The 19,855-nt window shown below is 38.8% G+C and overlaps 2 protein-coding genes across 3 annotated transcripts in view; one reads left to right on the top strand and one right to left on the bottom strand.

Annotated features, from left to right (window-relative positions):
• fhip1b (FHF complex subunit HOOK interacting protein 1B) overlaps positions 1 to 19,855 on the top strand; it is a 716,414-nt gene that overhangs the window by 76,580 nt on the left and 619,979 nt on the right. The gene's annotated exons all lie outside the window — the stretch shown is intronic.
• itgb5 (integrin, beta 5) overlaps positions 1 to 19,855 on the bottom strand; it is an 80,050-nt gene that overhangs the window by 21,893 nt on the left and 38,302 nt on the right. For both annotated transcript variants that reach the window (XM_062061480.1, XM_062061481.1), the window contains exons 10-11: positions 16,665 to 16,839; positions 12,184 to 12,438 (exon numbers count right to left, since the gene is read on the bottom strand). In XM_062061480.1, the coding sequence (XP_061917464.1) occupies positions 12,184 to 12,438; positions 16,665 to 16,839 (430 nt within the window). The remainder of the gene's footprint in view (positions 1 to 12,183; positions 12,439 to 16,664; positions 16,840 to 19,855) is intronic.

Below are 19,855 nucleotides of genomic sequence, written 5' to 3'. Positions count from 1 at the left end.
GGTTATGCAGGTGTGCCTCGACAAATGCAATAAGCCACATAGCAAAACAAAGAAAGATGTAAAACGTGATGGCGAGCGTGTGAATGACTCTTGTGGGTGTCGCTTTTTACCAGCCGGCAGTTTAGTCATCCACATACACAGACACACACATGTTCCCGTTTATATGCAACGCACAACATGCGAGGAATGCGGCTTGGGCCAACTTTGGTGAGTTCAAAAAAAGAGGGGGGGAACGTAGCTGCGACTATTTCGGGAATGTGCAAATTGTTGAGTTGACATATTTCTGCTGAACAGAAAGTAGAACTTGCGCAACATGGGGAAGAAAAAGTCAACCTTATTTTAGTCCAAAGCTGCAAAAATAGCTTTTTTTTAATTGTTATTCGTAGAGGATTTGAAAAAATAACATTGTTCTACCGATGCAGATACTCTCTGTAGTTGAGTAAACAAACACTCCCTGCCACTGTAAGAGGAGACTTCGTAAATAAGCAGACCAGTAGTCTGGTCTGACACTGATGGTTTTACCGTCTGTAAGGACCTTTGGCCAGAAGCAGACATAAATACACAGATAGCCAAATAGATAAATGGCCGTGTTAGATAACGTGGATAAGATGACTGGAACATTCTGGAGACAGACTGTCGTCCAGCACAGATAGCCAACAGTCCTGGTTGACGATCCTGTCTTCCAACACAACTGATACAAGCCACACTCACTAAATTTTAGGAAAACATTTTTTCCATATATTAGCCGCACCATATATAAGTCGCAGATATATACGTTGTGAAATGAGTTATTTACACATGTTTATTTACATATCCTAATTGTCTTAATCGTGTCTGTAACTTGGCAGTAAAACGGGATGGTCAAACAAAACAGAAGTCATCGTCATGGACCCACTAGGTGCACAAGCTAGCTCTCCAATCAGCTAAACAGACTCAATAACTCAACGGTGACGTTTTGGTGAATTTACTGAGGAATTTGTGAAATTAAAACAATATAAAAAGAATGTCGTGGTAAGTTAATAATACTAACACAGACACTCGTAAACGTGCTAGCATATTAGCTAATGCTAATGACGCTCGCTTGACTGCATTACAATAGCACCTACAAATATGTATGAAAACACTCCTACAGACGGTTTAGTAAGTATGAACAGTTTTAGTTATTTTGTGAAACTTACAAACGTTACTTCGAGTGATGAATGAAGAATCCACACGAGTAAAACGCTAAGGATGGTTAGAAGACAGAACGGCACTTTTACTTCGAGTGGAAAGTACCAAATAGAAGTGCAGTGAGCTAACTTTTCCATAAGATGACGCCATAGCACAAACGAACACACCTTTTCAGTGTATTTGATTGTTGTTGTTTTTTTAACTAGGTGTAGGTGGAAAAAAATAGCGGCTTATAGTCCGGAATTAACGGCAAATGGAGCCTTCCACTTGGTCTTCTTCAACAATCAAGCACAATCAAGTTTCATTTCAAATGTCTATGTTAATTTGTTTACATTTTCAAACAGCTTTGATTGTTCAATCCAAAGGACAGTCAGTAGATAGATAGATAGCTAGCTAGCTAGCTAGACAGCTAGCTAGCTAGCTAGACAGCTAGACAGATAGATAGATAGATAGATAGATAGATAGATAGATAGATAGATAGATAGATAGATAGATAGATAGATAGATAGATAGATAGATAGATAGATAGATAGATAGATAGATAGATAGATAGATAGATAGTACTTTGATTCCTTCAGGAAAATTAAAAAGTGGATGTAATAAAAATAATGAAATATAATACTAGCGGATTCAAGAGGGCACCACACCCCAGCCAAGGTTCCAACATTCACACACAGATGCTAAACAGGATTTTCCAGGCTGCATTTATACTTGATGCTAAACCTGGAATCTAGCTCAGATCTGAATGGAACATGGTTTGACATCAGCGACAGGAATCATGTTAGCAGGGATTCAATTATTCTTACACTTGTATCACTCGGGTTGGGTACAGAATTCCGTACTAATCCAGGTGGTTTTACCGAGCACCGATTAACGTAAAATCCAACGGAGAAATGTTTCAATACCTGGGTTGCGCGTGACGTCACGGCCGGTTGCGATTACTTCACTGCAGCAGCACTGAGAGCATACTCGGCCAGACAACCTTGAGGTAATGTTGCAATTTTCAATGCCATCAAAGCAATTGACTTTAAAAAAAATAAAGGTTCCACTTTTCCAACAGTTTGACTTGAGAATAGGTATTTCAGAATTCCTGGAATTTCGGGAAAACCGGGAATTTGTACGGAGAAAAAAAAAAGGAAAATTTGTTGTTCCAACTAAGAGGAATGTTTTAAAGGTGCAATGGTTGGAATTGGTTGAGAAATGTGGACTGTGAAAACTTTCCAGGAAGAGGTGAAAACAGGGCTTTGGAAAAACGGGAAATCTGGGAAAGGAAAAACATGTTTTGCGTTAGATATCGGAAGAGTAGTGTGTGTGGATGGTTGAAAGGTCGGAATCGGGTAAAAAGAAATGGTGCACAATTTAGACAATTTTAGGCATCATAGAACTATTATTGTACAACTAAGGATGCCCATTAATTTGAATGGGAATTTCCTGGAAATTTGTGGAAAACCTGGATTTTTTAAAAAATATTGATACTAGCACAATTGTCCTAGATGATATGAATGGGTTGGTGTTGGAATTTTTGAATGGGTTGGAAAAAAGTTGACGTAACAGTTTGACTTGAGAATGGGTATTTCAGAATTCCTGGAATTTCGGGAAAACCGTTAATTTCTACGGAGAAAAAAAAGGAATATTTGTTGTTCCAACTAAGACAGGGGTCGGCAACCCGCGGCTCCGGAGCCGCATGCGGCTCCTTGACCACTCTAATGCGGCTCAGCTACATACATGCCGACCCCCCCGATTTTCCCAGGAGACTTATGGATCTCAGTGTCTCTCATAGATTACTCCCAGGGAAAAAATAATCCTATTTACACTCTAATTACTAAATAAAGGGCGTGCCCTAATTGCACTGCAGCAATTGTCCTCTATAGCATTTACATACAGCATACCAGTCTAGCCACATGTTGCATGTTGTTATTACTTGCACACACAGGAGACAGCAAAGCATACTTACTCATCAGCCACACAGCTTACACTGACGGTAGCCGTATCAAACAACTTTAACATTGTTACGTTACAAATATGCGCCACACTGTGAACCCACACCAAAAAAGAATGAAAAACACATTTCTGGAGAACATCCCACCGTAACACAACATAAACACAACACAACCATTACCCAGAATCCCATGCAGCCCTAACTCTTCCGGTCTACATTATACACCCCGCTACCACCAAATCCCCCCACACATCAACCCCCCCCCCCCCCCCCTCTCCGTGCGTTGGTTGAGCGGAAGAGTTAGGGCTGCATGGGATTCTGGGTATTGGTACCGTCAGTGTAAGCTGTGTGGCTGCTGAGTTAGTACGCCTTGCTGTCACTTACGTGAGCAAGCTGAAATTGCATTCTACGTGTGGCCGAGCAGGTACACTGTTAGGGCAGACTGTAGAGGGCGCCAAATGCAGTGTCATCACGCTCTGATATTCGGGAGTCTCCAGGGAAAAATGAGAGGGTTGGCAAGTATGACGCTATCAAGTGCCATTCATTCAAAACTCGCGGGCTGCACTAACATCAAATTTCCACATTAAAGTGCGTGCCGGTGCGTGTGTCGGAGACCCCTGGGTAACACAGCACAAAGCATTTAAGCTTTGTATGCGGTGTTTTTCTTTTAAAAAAATTTTTGTGGCTCCCATTACTTTCTTTAATTTGTGAAACTTGCCAAAATGGCTCTTTGAGTGGTAAAGGTTGCCGACCCCTGAACTAAGAGGAATGTTTTGAAGGTGGAATGGGTGGAGAAATGTTGACTGAAAACTTTCCAGGAAGAGGTGAACAATATGGCTGTGGAAAACCGTGAATTCTGGGAATTCCTGGAATGTTTTTGAATTTGGAAAATGGTAGTTTGATTGTCCAAGGTGAGTGGAGTGTGTGGGTGGTGGAACAGTTCAAATCGGCACATGTGGGAATTGTGCATTATTGAAAATGGCACATTCGTATTTTTTTTGTTTTTTTTTTTAAATTAGATTTTTTTATTGCAATGATATTTATTAACACACACAAAAGTATGGAAAAATGGCATCGGTGAGTAGCATTTCAATTGTGAACGGTATCCATCTTTATGTGCAACAGTTAAGATGTTGCAGAAAACGTGGGTTTACTGTATGTTTGACCCTTGAACGGACAATTTCTCGTTGTCATGGTAAGAAATGTTGAAATCGGAGATGGAAAAGTTGTGTTTATGATTATTAGGACCTCGTTAGGACCAAGGTGTATCGGACTGTTAACATTTAATGGCCCCAAACATCTGCGTGTGCTTTCCGCAGACCAAAGCAAAGTTCTGTTGGCGCGGCATAAATAGAGGCAGGCATTGTGTGGGTGTGTGCCAGGGCCTAACTGGCACAAAGCAGCCTCTGTGGTTGGACAGGAGTGAGCGGTGGCTTGGGGCTGAGTCAGTGTGCCAGGAGAACCCCAAGTTTGGGACTGCATGTATTCAGGTCATGTAAAGAAGCAGGACAGTGCTTTGCACAGTCTTACATAAGCGACATCACTAATCTGTAATGTTTGGATGTTTTAGGGCCGGTGGAAATGCTGGAAAATGTGACTGACCAAACCTGAACCGAGTGGGACTGTGAATCTGAACCTGAAATCACAGTCCAAAAAACAATGGTTAACTAACTTCTAGTGTTGTACGGAATACCGGTACTAGTATAGTATCGCAGTACTAATTAATCAAAAACGGTACTATACTCTGTTTGAAAAGTACCGGTTTCCCCCCCCCCCCCCCTTTTTTTTCCAAACGGGCATGACGGCGCGTTGTCACGTCATGACAATACTGGTTTTACAAGCAGAGGAGCATGTTCGGCAGCGCACACACATGGAGTACTTACAAGCAGACAGTGTATAGAGAGAAAAGGACGCATTTTGGTCTAAACACTAAAGATAAAGGTGAAGTTATAACACTGAAACACCCTCAGGAAGAGGTGCTTTAAGACATGGCTAGCTAGTTAGCAGCTAACATCCATTCGCAGTCAACAGTATTTTATCTACTTCTAAATCACTAATCCTGGCCTCCATGGCGACAAATAAAGTATGTTTCTTACACGTACCATTATCACTGGAGGACAAGGAATAGCTAACCATACTAAATACAATAGCGCATTTAGTCGATACTACGATGATTACATCGATATTTTTTATCGTCACAAAATCCTTTTTCCTTTTTTTTAAATTCATATTATGTTTATAAACTCAGGAAATACGTCCCTGGACACATGAGGACTTTGAATATGACCAATGTATGATCCTGTAACTACTTGGTATCGGATCGATACCTAAATGTGTGGTATCATCCAAAACTAAAGTATCAAACAACAGAAGAATAAGTGATTATTACATTTTAACAGAAGTGTAGATAGAACATGTTGAAACAGAAAATAACCAGATATTAACAGTAAATGAACAATTAAGATTAATTAAAGCTGCAAGCAGCATTGGTCGGGTCCGCCTTCTGGCAGGTGCTAGTCCTAGGTGTCCAATACTTTAGTCCAGTGGTAGTCCTGAGTGAGACCTACATAGAGGTTTTTGTTTCGTGTCTCTACGATATTGGTACTGGGAGTTAGAGGAAGTTGTGTCTGTGTTTTTTTCCTAGGTGCTGCGGCACAGTGGTTGTTTTCTTTGAAGGTGCGTAAAATCACAGCAGCGGATCCATTTCACATTGTCATTATAGGCTATTGTGTGTATTGAGGCCAAAGAAGGTCTAATTGCATTTTCGTTGTCATTTTTGGCACCGTAGCAACTTTAGTGCTGCGGGTCTTTGAAGGCTCGTAAAATCAAAACGGTAGCACTAATCACCACTCGTTCGTCAACTTTTAATCAGAAGGGTTCAATCTCTCTCCTGTAGCAGTTTGAAGCCGAAACGACAAACGCGCTCAGAGGAGATAATGTTTGATGTTTGGTGACCGTTTTGTACAAAAATGTTGTTTTGAAGGAGGAATAGCAAACTTCCTGTTGATTTTTGCTGAAGGATGTCAATCTATGAAATGTAGGTCTAGGCAACACCTACATAGAGGTATTTTTTTCATGTCTCTACGACGTTCCTACCGGAAGTTACAAGCAGTTTTGTCAGATTTTTCCTCTGAGGAGCAGTTTTATCTCTTTTTTTTCCAAAAATTATGTAGAGCACAATTTAGAGTTTTGGGATTCGGTTTTTTTTTTAAATCACAGTTTCCACCAGTCCCAATGTGTGTGAGAAGTTTGGTGAGTTTTGAAGTATTTTAAGGGGGTCAAATTAGAGGTCAAAAATCAAAAATGAGTGTTTTTAGTCATTTTTTGTCTTGAAGGGGAAATTGCCAACTTCCTGTTGGTTTTCGCCCGAAGAAGTGAAATTATGAATTGTAGGTCTAACTGAGACCTACATACAGGTTTTGGTTTCATGTCTCTACGACCTTCCTAGTGGGAGTTAGAGGCATTTTTCTTCCTAGGGGGCGCTAGAGAGCAATGTTGATTTTTGGTATTTTTTTTTACCACTAAAGTGTGCTGTACCCGGGGTTTAATGTGTATGTCAAATTTGGTGAGTTTTGAAGCATGTTAAGGGGGGCGTAGTAGTGCGCAAAGCTGCGGAATAATAATAAAGAATAATAATAATAATAATAATAAAACCTTACAATTTCAATAGGGTCCTTTCGTCCCATTGCAAAAGGACTCCCTTTGGGATTCCTTTTGAAAAGGTCCTGTGCGGACCCTAATAATACATTTTTACAGTGTTTCCCTCATAATGTTGACAAAATAATAGAATGATAAATGACACAATATGTTACTGCATACATCAGCAGACTAATTAGGAGTCTTTGTTTGTTTACTTACTACTAAAAGACAAGTTGTCTAGTATGTTCACTATTTTATTTAAGGACTAAATTGCAATAAGAAACATGTTTAATGTACTTTAAAAAAAAAAATCACATGACATCACATGGACAAATATAAGACCTTCTGGAGTAAAGTTCTGTGGTCAGATGAAACAGAAATTGAGCTGTTTGGCCACAATACCCAGCAATATGTTTGGAGGAGAAAAGGTGAGGCCTTTAATCCCAGGAACACCAGCCTACCGTCAAGCATGATGGTGGTAGTATTATGCTCTGGGTCTTTTTTGGTGCCAATGGAACTGGTGCTTTACAGAGAGTAAATGGCACAATGAAAAAGGAGGATTACCTCCAAATTGTTCAGGACAACCTAAAATCATCAGCCCGGAGGTTGGGTCTTGGGCGCAGTCGGCTGTTCCAACAGGACAATGACCCCAAACACAAGTCAAAAGTGGTAATGGAATGGCTAAATCAGGCTAGAATTAAGGTTTTAGAATGGCCTTTCCCAAAGTCCTGACTTAAACGTGTGGACAATGCTGAAGAAACAAGTCCATGTCAGAAAACAAACAAATTTAGCTGAACTGCACCAATTTTGTCAAGAGGAGTGGTCAAAAACTCAACCAGAAGCTTGTGGATGGCTACCAAAAGCGCCTTATTGCAGTGAAACTTGCCAAGGGACATGTAAGCAAATATTAACATTGCTGTATGTATACTTTTGACCCAGCAGATTTGGTCACATTTTCAGTAGACCCATAATACATTCATAAAAGAACTAAACTTCATGAATGTTTTTTGTGACCAACAAGTGTGTGCTCCAATCACTCTATCACAAAAAAATAAGAGTAGTAGAAATTATTGGAAACTCAAGAAAGCCATGACATTATGTTCTTTACAAGTGTATGTAAACTTTTGACCACAACTGTATATATATATATATATATATATATATATATATATATATATATATATATATATATATATATATATATATATATATATATATATATATATATATATATATATATATATATATATATATATATATATATATATATACATACACTCCCGTTCAAAAGTTTGGGGTCACCCAAACAATTTTGTGGAATAGCCTTCATATCTAAGAACAAGAATAGACTGTCGAGTTTCAGATGCAAGTTCTCTTTTTCTGGCCATTTTGAGCGTTTAATTGACCCCACAAATGTGATGCTCCAGAAACTCAATCTGCTCAAAGGAAGGTCAGTTTTGTAGCTTCTGTAACGAGCTAAACTGTTTTCAGATGTGTGAACTTGATTGCACAAGGGTTTTCTAATCATCAATTAGCCTTCTGAGCCAATGAGAAAACACATTGTACCATTAGAACACTGGAGTGATAGTTGCTGGAAATGGGCCTCTATACACCTATGTAGATATTGCACCAAAAACCAGACATTTGCAGCTAGAATAGTCATTTACCACATTAGCAATGTATAGAGTGTAGTTCTTTAAAGTTAAGACTAGTTTAAAGTTATCTTCATTGAAAAGTACAGTGCTTTTCCTTAAAAAATAAGGACATTTCAATGTGACCCCAAACTTTTGAACGGTAGTGTATAATAATTGGTTATTAAGAGCATGCGAAAATTCGACCCCTACCTTGTTTGCTTCTGTGACAACCTTCTCAAAGTTTTTTGACCAACCAGAAATATCAAGCAAATCAAATGTGCCAAATATGGACAAGAGTGGAGAGAGTGTTTTGCATTTTTCCCATCATCCCTTGTAGTGGATTTAAATTAGTAAATTTAGATTTTTTTTTATGTTGATTGGACGTTTTGTATAATATCCACAAATGTTTGTTGACATTATTGTGCTGGATTATTTTTTTTTCCGGTACCATGACTATGGAAGGTTGTTTGGATTGGGTCATATAAGTGAATGCTGTGCATGTGTTTCACATTGCTGTACAATTAATGGCCACTGACTTGAGTTACTTTCGTTGACCGCCAGATGTTGACAAAATAGCAGCTATCAGACCACTGACAATTAGTATATCATGAAAACACAGCGTACGGCCAAATTCTTTATTGGACTCATGTCGTCTCACGGGCCAAAATGAAGACGCCGGCAGGCCGTAGGTTAGACATCCCCGCTCTAATCCTCCAGTGATAATGTAGCTGAAAGTAACTTTTTTTTCCGCCAGGGTGGTGAGTATTACACCTCAGAAGCGGCTTGGCACCGTGGCTAGATGACGCATTTGTTTCGCTTACTGTGAAATCGGAGCCGATGTTCTGGAAAGACATGCACCCTGCTGGAATTCATGCACCTCCTGCGTGTGTGCAACACGGAATATGGAAGTGTAATTGTGTTAAGGCAAATAACTCCCCCACCCCACCCCACCCCACCGGGATCGAGACATCTCTAAACTAGGTACTTTCTCTATCAAACCAATTCCCTTACCTAATTTAATAAACCCTTGGTTAAAATCATCTAAATGCCATTTTGGCAAGTCAAGCTATCGTTTTTTTTTAACCAAAGTTTCAGGGGCCGTACTTATCAAGCTTCTTAGAGTGCCATTTTACACTTAAGTCCTGAGAATTTGCGAAATTTAGTCCTACTCTCAAACTTAAGAATAAAAGCTTTTTATCAACGTTCTTAAGTCTAAGAATCACTCCTACTCTCCACGATATTTAAGAGACCTTCAGAGGTGTCTTAAGTGGTTAGGACTTGCCAGCAGGGGATGGCACTGAGGCGAGAGAGACGTGCGCGAACATTCAGGGAACGGAACAATGTTTTGTTTTTTTTGATGACGAGCAGCTGATCAAACGGTATCGTTTAGACAGAGCGGATATTATTTTTGTCACAGATTTAATACTTTTCGATTCCTTGTTGATTTCTGTATGTGTCTGCAGTGGGCTAGTATATATAGAGCCACCCACACCAGTTTCAAATTAGTTGCCTAATTAATGAATTGGAAAGAAAATGTTATGACAGTAGCGTATGTGTGTGGCCGTGAGGTGAGTGACGTCAGTGAGTGTGTGGGCGAGAGAAGAGAGGGAGCGGTAGCGTGAGTGCCGGCGGGGACTAGTTTGTTTGGTATTATTTTGTAGTTTATTGTCAAAATATACACTCCCATTGTCCACTTAAATATTTCCAAGATATTTCTTTATTCTTAGACAACGGATTCCCTTCCGTGATTGGTCATTTCTATGGACACAGAAATGACGTCACCTAAAATTCCGTTTACGGCACATAGTAATGTCGTAATTCAGCTCTGAGTGTGACACTTAAGATTCAGTCCTACACTTCGCTGAAAGTGTGAGTAAGACGCTTGATAACTAACTTTTAAGTGCAGCTTTCAGCGAAGAATTTATTTACTCTTAAGTCAACTCTTAGCAGACTTCTTAGGAGTCATTCTAAGAAGCTTGATAAGTACGGCCCCAGGTATTTCTTCTTCTTAGGGTTGAGTTTCTGAGGCGTGAGCAAATGAAAACACAACAAAACCTGTTGTGACACTATAAGAGTGGGCAAATGAAGCAGGTGGACTTGGTCCTGCCTTTCTGTTCCCTGACCCTTTATACGGAACAGCCACACAAAGTTATTTGGACTGTACCACTCCGGCTCTGTAGGTGGCAGTAATGCGCATTACAAATTGAAGGACCAGACTACGTTCTCTGTTGCGTAATGTCGTCATCTGGAAGCCGGTGAAAGTGTCAATGGTCTCTCCAAAGACAACCAGCGGGTGAGAATCCACCCCCTCCGCCTTCAAAAACAAACGAGGGGTTGTTTACGTCGGCAGCTGTGCTTCTGCCTCACAGCGACCCACTGACAAAAAAAACACTTCACTTTAAGCCGGGCCAGCATCATCATGGCCACTAGAGAAAAGTTCTGTTTTACATGACATCACAATGAACTGTAATAATTAACAATACATCACGGTAAGGCTGAAAACTGTATCACCATGGAAGTGATTTATATGAACAATATTTTTATGACCCATCAAAAATAAAGATGAGGAGAACAATTAATTGTCTGCAGGAAGTTACAGCAGTGCTCTAAAGCAGTGTTTTTCAACCACTGTGCCGCGGCACACTAGTGTGCCGTGAGATATTGTCTGGTGTGCCGTGGGAAATTATGCAACTTCACCTAATTTATCCCAAAAATATTTTTGGCAAATCAATAATTAGAATCTGCCAATAATGTGCCGTTGCTTAGTGTCTGTGCTGTGTAAAACTCGGCAGGGTAACCACGTAATACTCCATGTCAGTAGGTGGCAGCATTGCTTTGTAAAAGTCGGAATGTGTCGGGTGAGACGAGGATGGTTTGTTGTGATCCCGATATGCAGACCACAGTGGGAGGCAGGGTGCAGGTAAAAAGGGTATGTAATGCTTAAACCCAAAATGAACGAAAGGAAAAGGCTATGCAAAACAAAAGTCAAACTGAACTGGCTACAAAGTAAACAGAGACAGAATGCTGGACGACAGCAAAAACTTACGGTGTCCACAAAGTACATCCGTACGTGACATGAAAATCAACAATGGCCACACAAAGAAGGATAGCAACAACGTAAATAGCCTTGCTTGCTAACACAAAGCAGGTGCGCGGAATAGCGCTCAAAGGAAGACATGAAGCCACTACAGGAAAACACCGGCAAAACAGGAAGGGCCACCAAAATAAGCAAGACAAGAACTAAAGCACTACACACAGGAAGACACCAACACACTCAAAATAAGACACGACGACTTGGTGGAGTTAATTTTTTTAAGTTTTCTGCTGGTGGTGTGCCTCCGGATTTTTTTTATGACAAAAATGTGCCTTGCCTCAAAAAAGGTTGAAAAACACTGCTCTAAAGGGTGAGTGTGGGGACGAGCGCCTTGCATCATATACTACGGTCCAAAACACTGCCAAACTGTCCAGGTGACTTTTCCTCTTTTTATCTTTCTCTTCTCACGCCGTGCAAAGAATCAACCACGAGACGACAAGACGGCGCAACCAAACTTGATAGTTAATACTGTAACCTTGTTCTGCAACTTCCAGTTTTTCCAACATATTTTTTTTTTTTAGGAACACATTTTTTATTGATCTGGACTACGTGTCTCTGGTGATGAATATCAATATCATTTTATCACCCAGCCCTACGTCATAGGATATCATGGCCAACTCCAAGTTCCGCTCTACTGGAAGTACTGTGATCTTCTTGCAATGCTCAGTTTTTCGTGACAAAAGGCAACATTGGCACCATTTTCCTACCTGAGCAGAGGACACCTTTGTGCCGAGCGCACGAGAAGTCGTCGCACTCGCAGAAGCTGCCGTAGATCTTGCCGAACTCGGACTCGTAGCACAAGCACTGGTTGCAGCTGCACTCGCCGCGCCCGCTGCACACCTGCTTGCCCTCGGCCTCGCGGCAGGCCGCCATGTGCCCGCTGCCCGCCTCACCCTCCTGGCACTCGCAGCGGGCGCCCAGGTAGCCCGGATCGCACTGGCAGTTCCCGCACTTGTACGTACCTGTGCCAGGACCGATAGCAAACATTAGACACATATTACACTCAAACAACTATTGTAGCGCCTCCTGATGGTTGTGGAGGACATGCTAGCAATAATGTAATACAAATGTTTATTATAATCATTAGTAGGCATGTTCCCATCAGGGTGTTATGCTGCCGATTCCGATAATCCAAATACCCATCACATGTATTAAAAGGATTTTTTATATTTAAACTGTATATTTAAACTAGCTCCTTATTTTATTTTATTACAATTATTGACCAAAACAATATAAGCACTTCTTCTGTTGTTTCAAGCTAGTTTAGTGGCTAGCTTGGCAATTAGAACGCCTGCCTCTGGCTTGCTATCAATGTGTAACATGTTTAGCCTCCTCCAGTGATAATACTACTTACGATGCATAGAAATGTGGTTGGTTTGCTGTAAGGAAAGTGATTATTATTACAAAACCCAAAACCAGTGAATTTGGCACGTTGTGTAAATCGTAAATAAAAACAAAATACAATGATTTACAAATCATTTTCAACTTATATTCAATTGAATAAACTGCAACGACAAGATACTTAACGTTCGAACTGGAAAAATATGTTATTTTTTGCAAATATTACCTCATTTGGAATTTGATGCCTCCAACATGTTTCAAAAAAGCTGGCACAAGTGGCAAAAAAGACCTGAGAAAGTTGAGGAATGCTCATCAAACACTTATTTGGAACATCCCACAGGTGAACAGGCTAATTGGGAACAGGTGGGTGCCATGATTGGGTATAAAAGGAGCTTCAATGAAATGCTCAGTCATTCACAAACAAGGATGGGGCGAGGGTCACCACTTTGTGAACCAATGCGTAAGCAAATTCTCCAACAGTTTAAGAACAACATTTCTCAACGAGCTATTCCAAGGAATTTAGGGATTTCACCATCTACGGTCTGCAATACCATCAAAAGTTTCAGAGAATCTGGAGAAATCACTGCACGTAAGCAATGATATTACGGACCTTCGATCCCTCAGGCGGTACTGCATCAAAAAAAGCGACATCAGTGTGTAAAGGATATCACCACATGGGCTCAGGAACACTTCAAAAAACCACTGTCAGTAACTACAGTTGGTCGCAACATCTGTAAATGCAAGTTAAAATTTTACTATGCAAAGCGAAAACCATTTATCAACAACACCCAGAAACGCCGCCGGCTTTGCTGAGCCTGAGCTCATTTAAAATGGATTGATGCAAAGTGGAAAAGTGTTCTGTGGTCTGACGAGTCCACATTTCAAATTGTTTTTGAAAACTGTGGACGTCGTGTCCTCCAGAACAAAGAGGAAAAGAACCATCCGGATTGTTATAGGTGCAAAGTTGAAAAGCCAGTCTCTGTGATGGTATGGGGGTGCATTAATGCCCAAGGCATGGGTAACTTACACATTTGTGAAGGCACCATTCATGCTGAAAGATACATACAGGTTTTGGAGCAACATATGTTGCCATCCAAGCAACGTTATCATGGACACCCCTGCTTATTTCAGCAAGACAATGCCAAGCCACGTGTTACAACAGCGTGGCTTCATAGTAAAATAGTGTGGGTACTAAACTGGCCTGCCTGTAGTCCAGACCTGTCTCCTATTGAAAATGTGTGGCGCATTATTAAGCCTAAAATACGACAACGGAGACCCCGGACTGTTGAACAACTTAAGCTGTACATCAAGCAAGAATGGGAAATAATTCCATTTGAAAATCTTCAAAAATTGGTCTCTTCAGTTACCAAACGTTTACTGTGTGTTGTTAAAAGGAAAGGCCATGTAACACAGTGGTAAAAATGCCCCTGTGCCAACTTTTTTGCAACGTGTTGCTGCCATTAAATTCTAAGTTAATGATCATTTGCCAAAAAAAATATTTCATTTGGAACATTAAATATCTTGTCTTTGCGGTCTATTCAATTGAATATAAATTGTAAAGGATTTGCAAATCATTGTATTCTGTTTTTATTTACGAATTACATAGCGTGCCAGCCTCACTGGTTTTGGGTTTTGTAGTTTAGGGGAGCAGTTGCAAATTGTGTATGGAAAGAGCTAAAAATAAAGTATCAACCAAAGCATAAATAAAGTGGACAATGTTGTAATTTTGCCTCAATTCTGTGAGTATACCATTTTACATGATTAAAGTCAAATATATTATGAAAAAAACAGTAATCTAATATAATGTGGTTAATTTTTGAATTTTTTTTACAAAAAATGTTTGAAAAATGTTGTCATTCAAGATTTTTTAAGAATGTTATAAGAATTTTTCAATTTTATCTTACAAAGCAAAAGTATGTAATTTTACAAGATTAAAGTAATAAATATTTTTAAAAAGTCTTTTTTTTTCTTCTTTTTTTTTTAGAAAAAAGTTGTACAAGAATTGTCGGAATATATTGAAAAAAAACTTTTAAAAAATTACAAGACAAAATATGGCATTTTACAGGATTAAAGTTAAATACATTTTGAAAAAGTTTTTTTATTTTTTTTAACAAGAATTGTGTGAAAAATATTGTGTATTATTTATATTTTTTAAACATTTTAAGACAAAAGTTTCAGATTGTGTTTGTGTTAGGAAATTTTTCATGATTAAAAGAAATATATTGTGAAAAAAGTTGCATTGTACAAGAATTATGCACTGGAGGAATATTTGGAGAAAAGAAGGTTTATGCCATTTGACATGATTAAAGTATTGTGAAAATATATTGTGAAAATAATGGGAACATTTTTTTTTTTTTTTACAAAAAAGTTAGTATTGTTTGAAAAATTTTGTCATACAAGATTTTTTTAGAAATATGATAATTTTTCAATTCTATTTTACAAGACAAAATTATGTAAATTTACAAGATTAAAGTAAAAAATATAATTAAAAAAGTCTTTTTTTTAATAAAAAAATTGACTAGAAAAAATATGCCATTTTACAGGATTAAAGTTACATATATTCTAAAAAAAAGTTTTTTTTTTCTAACAAGAATTGTGTAGAAAATATTGTGTGGAAATATTTTTTAAGACAAAAGTAAAAATTTTTTTTTAAAGAACAATGTATACCATTTACATGATTAAAGAAAATATATTGTGAAAAAAAAACGGTAAATTTGTGAGAAAAAAAGTTGTCTTGTACAAGAATTATGCACTGGATGAATATTTTGAGAAAAGAAGGTTTATGCCATTTTACATGATCCAAGTATTGTGAAAAAATATTGTAGAAAAAAGTAAAACATTTTTTACAAAAAAGTCATTCACTGTAGAAATATTTTTGAGAAAAAGGTTAACATTTTACAAAAACACTATCAAATAAAAATGTTAAAACTAAAATATCAATGGCAGTTTTGCATAAAGGTGCTTGAATATGGACTTCATAAGAAACAGTACTTATACTCAGATCAGAAATATTGACAACTACTATAATCTACAGTCCTAAAGCAACCGGAGATGTCCGACATTCATACCCCTCCCCCTAATCTGAGTATTCGAGTAGTCCACCACATTCCCCTGTAATGGCTGCATTTACAAAAGAAAGGTAGCTAATTGTCGGTCGTTGAGTGGTAAATTTCAAATAAATAGCCTTTTGGCTTTCTTCTGGGAATTGCAGGGAGGTAAGAAAACCCCTGAAGTGCTAGTTTTAAGGAGTGGGACTATGCAGGACTAGCTGCAGTGTGCACAAACAACCACCAGGTAGCGTCTGTGAGCAGATAAAACTGTATCATCTCTTCAGGTCCATGTTAGGATAGGACAGACTTTTATTTCAATGACATTGTTGCACTGCATGTATTAGCAGAATTAAAAACAAACAAAAATGAGTGATGAATACTACTAATATGTATAGATAAAAAAATCTAATAAAACTAAACAATTCCTTCTTCACTCTTGCTTTAAACTAACCTTGATCCACAGTAGAAGGCAATAATCAGCAATGGCGAGCACATCCTTTTACCACTAATTAATTAGACGAATGGGCAATTAGTTAAGTCCCACAAATGTCCTAACAAAGATGTTTTTCAACCAATCTTGATCCAATTTGACAGGCGTGTGTTTATCAGTCCTCTAAAGGTGTGCACCAAATTCCGTGCCGATTTGGCAAAAAAACCCTAAAGTTACTGAGATTTTTGTAGAGCTGTGCGAGAAATTTCGAGTCGGTCCAACTTGTGGAGTTTAAAAACAGCAGCATTTTTTTTTACAAATATAATATCACAGGCAGCCTTTAGTGGCGGACAGACGGAGGATTTACCGATGGAGCTGCAGAGACTGCTGTTGGTCTGGGCCACCTGGGTGCATCCGCAGTCGCACTGGTAGTCCACGGCGACCCGCAGGCGGTCTTTGAAGCCCACCGGCCTGATGGTGAAACTGTGGTCGGTGCGGCGAGGAGGACAGCTCCTGGCCTCCACGCTCACGTTGAACGATACCTGCATTTAGAGGAGGCAAATATGAATCATGTTTATGTATTGGTAATCATGTCTACAGCAGTGGGGGTGTGGCCGTCAGCGACGACAGTGCGTGCAAATATCGGGCCATTAGGACACTGTTTGCTGGAGGTGGACTTTCAACTTCCTGTTTGCAATATGTGAGCTCCGTCAGAATCCAAGAACTCTCACATCACATGGAGGCGACCGGACATTCCACCCCTTTGCCGCCCTTAACGAGCTAACGAGGGAATGGCAGAAATTAAATTGACTGTAAATGCGAGTCGCGAGGACGCATGGCCCCATCAGGACTGTGTCATAAGGACAAGGGCGGGGGTTTGTGGGTATCAAGAGAGGGGAAACACGCGTCAAGGTCATGTGATCAGGCCCACTGAGAAAACACACGCTACGGACAAAAGTATTGGGACACATCCCGCCTACATAAAGTGAAGAAAATGTGGAATTATTACAGTTTTATTTTCTAAAATGGTACAGTTTCAAATACAGTGTAAATGTACATAACTTAAAAACATAAATACCTCTCTCTATCAAAATGTAAAAATAGAGATAAGGACATAATGTAATGACAAAAAGCTGACAAGTTGATATTATTAAAGAATTTAAAAAAACTAATATTTGCCTTAGGATTAAGTTTATCTATATTCTTTTTATTAGACATGACATAATGGTATTACGTTCACACCAAAACACTGCTTTACCTAACAATCAGTAATCATGATTTCAATATTGATAACAATACTTTGGCCATAATTGGCAGCCCTAGATCTCATACATGAACACTATTTTTATCTATATGGACAAAAAGTGCAGTTACGTAAGACCATCAGGTGCATATATATATATATATATATATATATATATATATATATATATATATATATATATATATATATATATATGCACCTGATGGCTATAAGACGTAACTGCACTTTTTGTCCATATATATATATATATATATATATATATATATATATATATATATATATATATATATATATATATATATATAAGGCGCACCTGTGAAGTGAAAACCCTTACAGGTGACTACCTCTTGAAGCTCATCAAGAGAATGCCAAGAATGTGCAAAGCAGTAATTAGAGCAAAGGGTGGCTATTTTGAAGAAACTGCAATAAAAAACATATTTTCAGTTATTTCACATACATACATATATATATATATATATATATATATATATATATATATATATATATATATATATATATATATATATATATATATACACACACACACACACACACACACACACATCACTAAAAACTGTGCTATTTTGGGGGGCCAAACAACGATTAAATTGATTTCAAATGACTCCAATGGTTTAAGATTCAGGTGTTTCGGGTCACAGAACCAATTAAGATGGTAAGCTGAGGGCCTCCTACGGTATTCTAAGGACAAGGGTTCTTAACCTTGTTTACTTTGGGGCCAAACTTATCCACTTTAGAAATCGTATTCAATAATTATATCTAACCTATTTACAGTTTGCAACCTTGTCAAATGATATGCAACCATGTGTTGATAACACAGATTATTTAAAACATAAACCTTAGGCTTAGGTCAGGCTGATTAGAAAAAGTAAAAATACATTCACGTACAATTAAGTTGTGCTAAAATAAACTACATTAATTATGAATGTTAAACTGTCAAAAAAATTTCAGTGAAAATGAAAATACAGCTTCACCAGTTTTGTCATAATTTTTGCGCTTATGAAACTTCTATGACTTTAGCTCCACACTTCTGTTTGTTTGAGATTGTCATTACTGCCACAAGTGGTGGGAAAGTGTATTACAGCGGAGTACATACATTGTTTTGGTTCAGAAACAGTGTTCCAGGAAGACTGCCCAGGAGTGTTTATGAGAATGTGTCCACTAGTGAGGTCATTGAGGATGGTTCAACCACTCAGGAAAATATGTAGGCAGTGGAGTATAAACACTTCCCTAAGGAACGCCACTTGGAAGGTTGGGATTTGTGCATGTTGGAAAATCCTGCAGCAGGGAGCGGAGAGTGGGTGCGTCCTAAGACACATCGGTGTGAGAAGAACGCCTGCTTGTCCACAGAATTTGGTGTTTTTGTCTGACAGTTCCTTTGCTCTTTCAGCCTACTTTTGTGTGAGGTCATTGACATGCAGCGTCCCGCCCCACCGCGGGAACACATGGACGGGGTGAGCGGCACCCAGACCCCGGGAAGACTTAACTGCGTCTCCTTTCACTCGCCGGCATAAAAGACTTGAACCAGTTCCATCTCCCGCTAAGTCTATTCATTGGAGCCATTCTGCAGCACTCCAGTCCCACCCTGCCCCTAAAGACCGACACGGTCTCAGGGAAACAAAGGCCATAATAGGAGCGGACAACACAGTTCCAACTACTACCAGCTTTTTCAATAGACGCCAAATCCATTTACATTTGAATCAAATCACATGGCTCAGTGAAGATCTGCAGGAACTCACAGGAGTTAGGACTCTCCAATCAATTAAAGATCTTACACAAAACATCATCCCGAATGTTCCTAATCTTGTTCCATCAGACACGTACACCACATGTTCTATCATTGGATCCTAACAAGTGAAGGAAAATTACAAATTAAGTTTCATTATCTTTTTTTAAGTTTCAAGTTGTATTCGTCACATGCAGAGTACACCACAGTGAAATGCTTTTTTCCATGCTCTTCAGATATTGCGTACAGTGGGATCCGAACACTAGCTGCCGAATCTAATACACTAAATATCAAAAATACAAAAATTTGAATAGCTCTGTTGTACATTAATTACAAGACAATAAGTCGCACAATAAGTTACAGTAGTTATGGTAGAGGTATCAGTACAAGTAGAAGTACAGTAGTCAAATACAGTACCAGTATCAAGATCAAATAGTATAACACTATATAGACAGACAGACAGACTCCTCAAAGATGGACGCTTTTGACCTTCCTTTTTTTCAAAAAGCACCTGGGTCGAACTCTTGAGATCGGCCTCAGTCCATAAAGA

This window comes from Entelurus aequoreus, linkage group LG10, assembly GCF_033978785.1.
Source record: "Entelurus aequoreus isolate RoL-2023_Sb linkage group LG10, RoL_Eaeq_v1.1, whole genome shotgun sequence".
Lineage (NCBI taxonomy): Eukaryota > Metazoa > Chordata > Actinopteri > Syngnathiformes > Syngnathidae > Entelurus > Entelurus aequoreus.
Note: the sequence above shows the minus strand (reverse complement) of the source record. Positions and strands in the feature narration are given on the sequence as shown.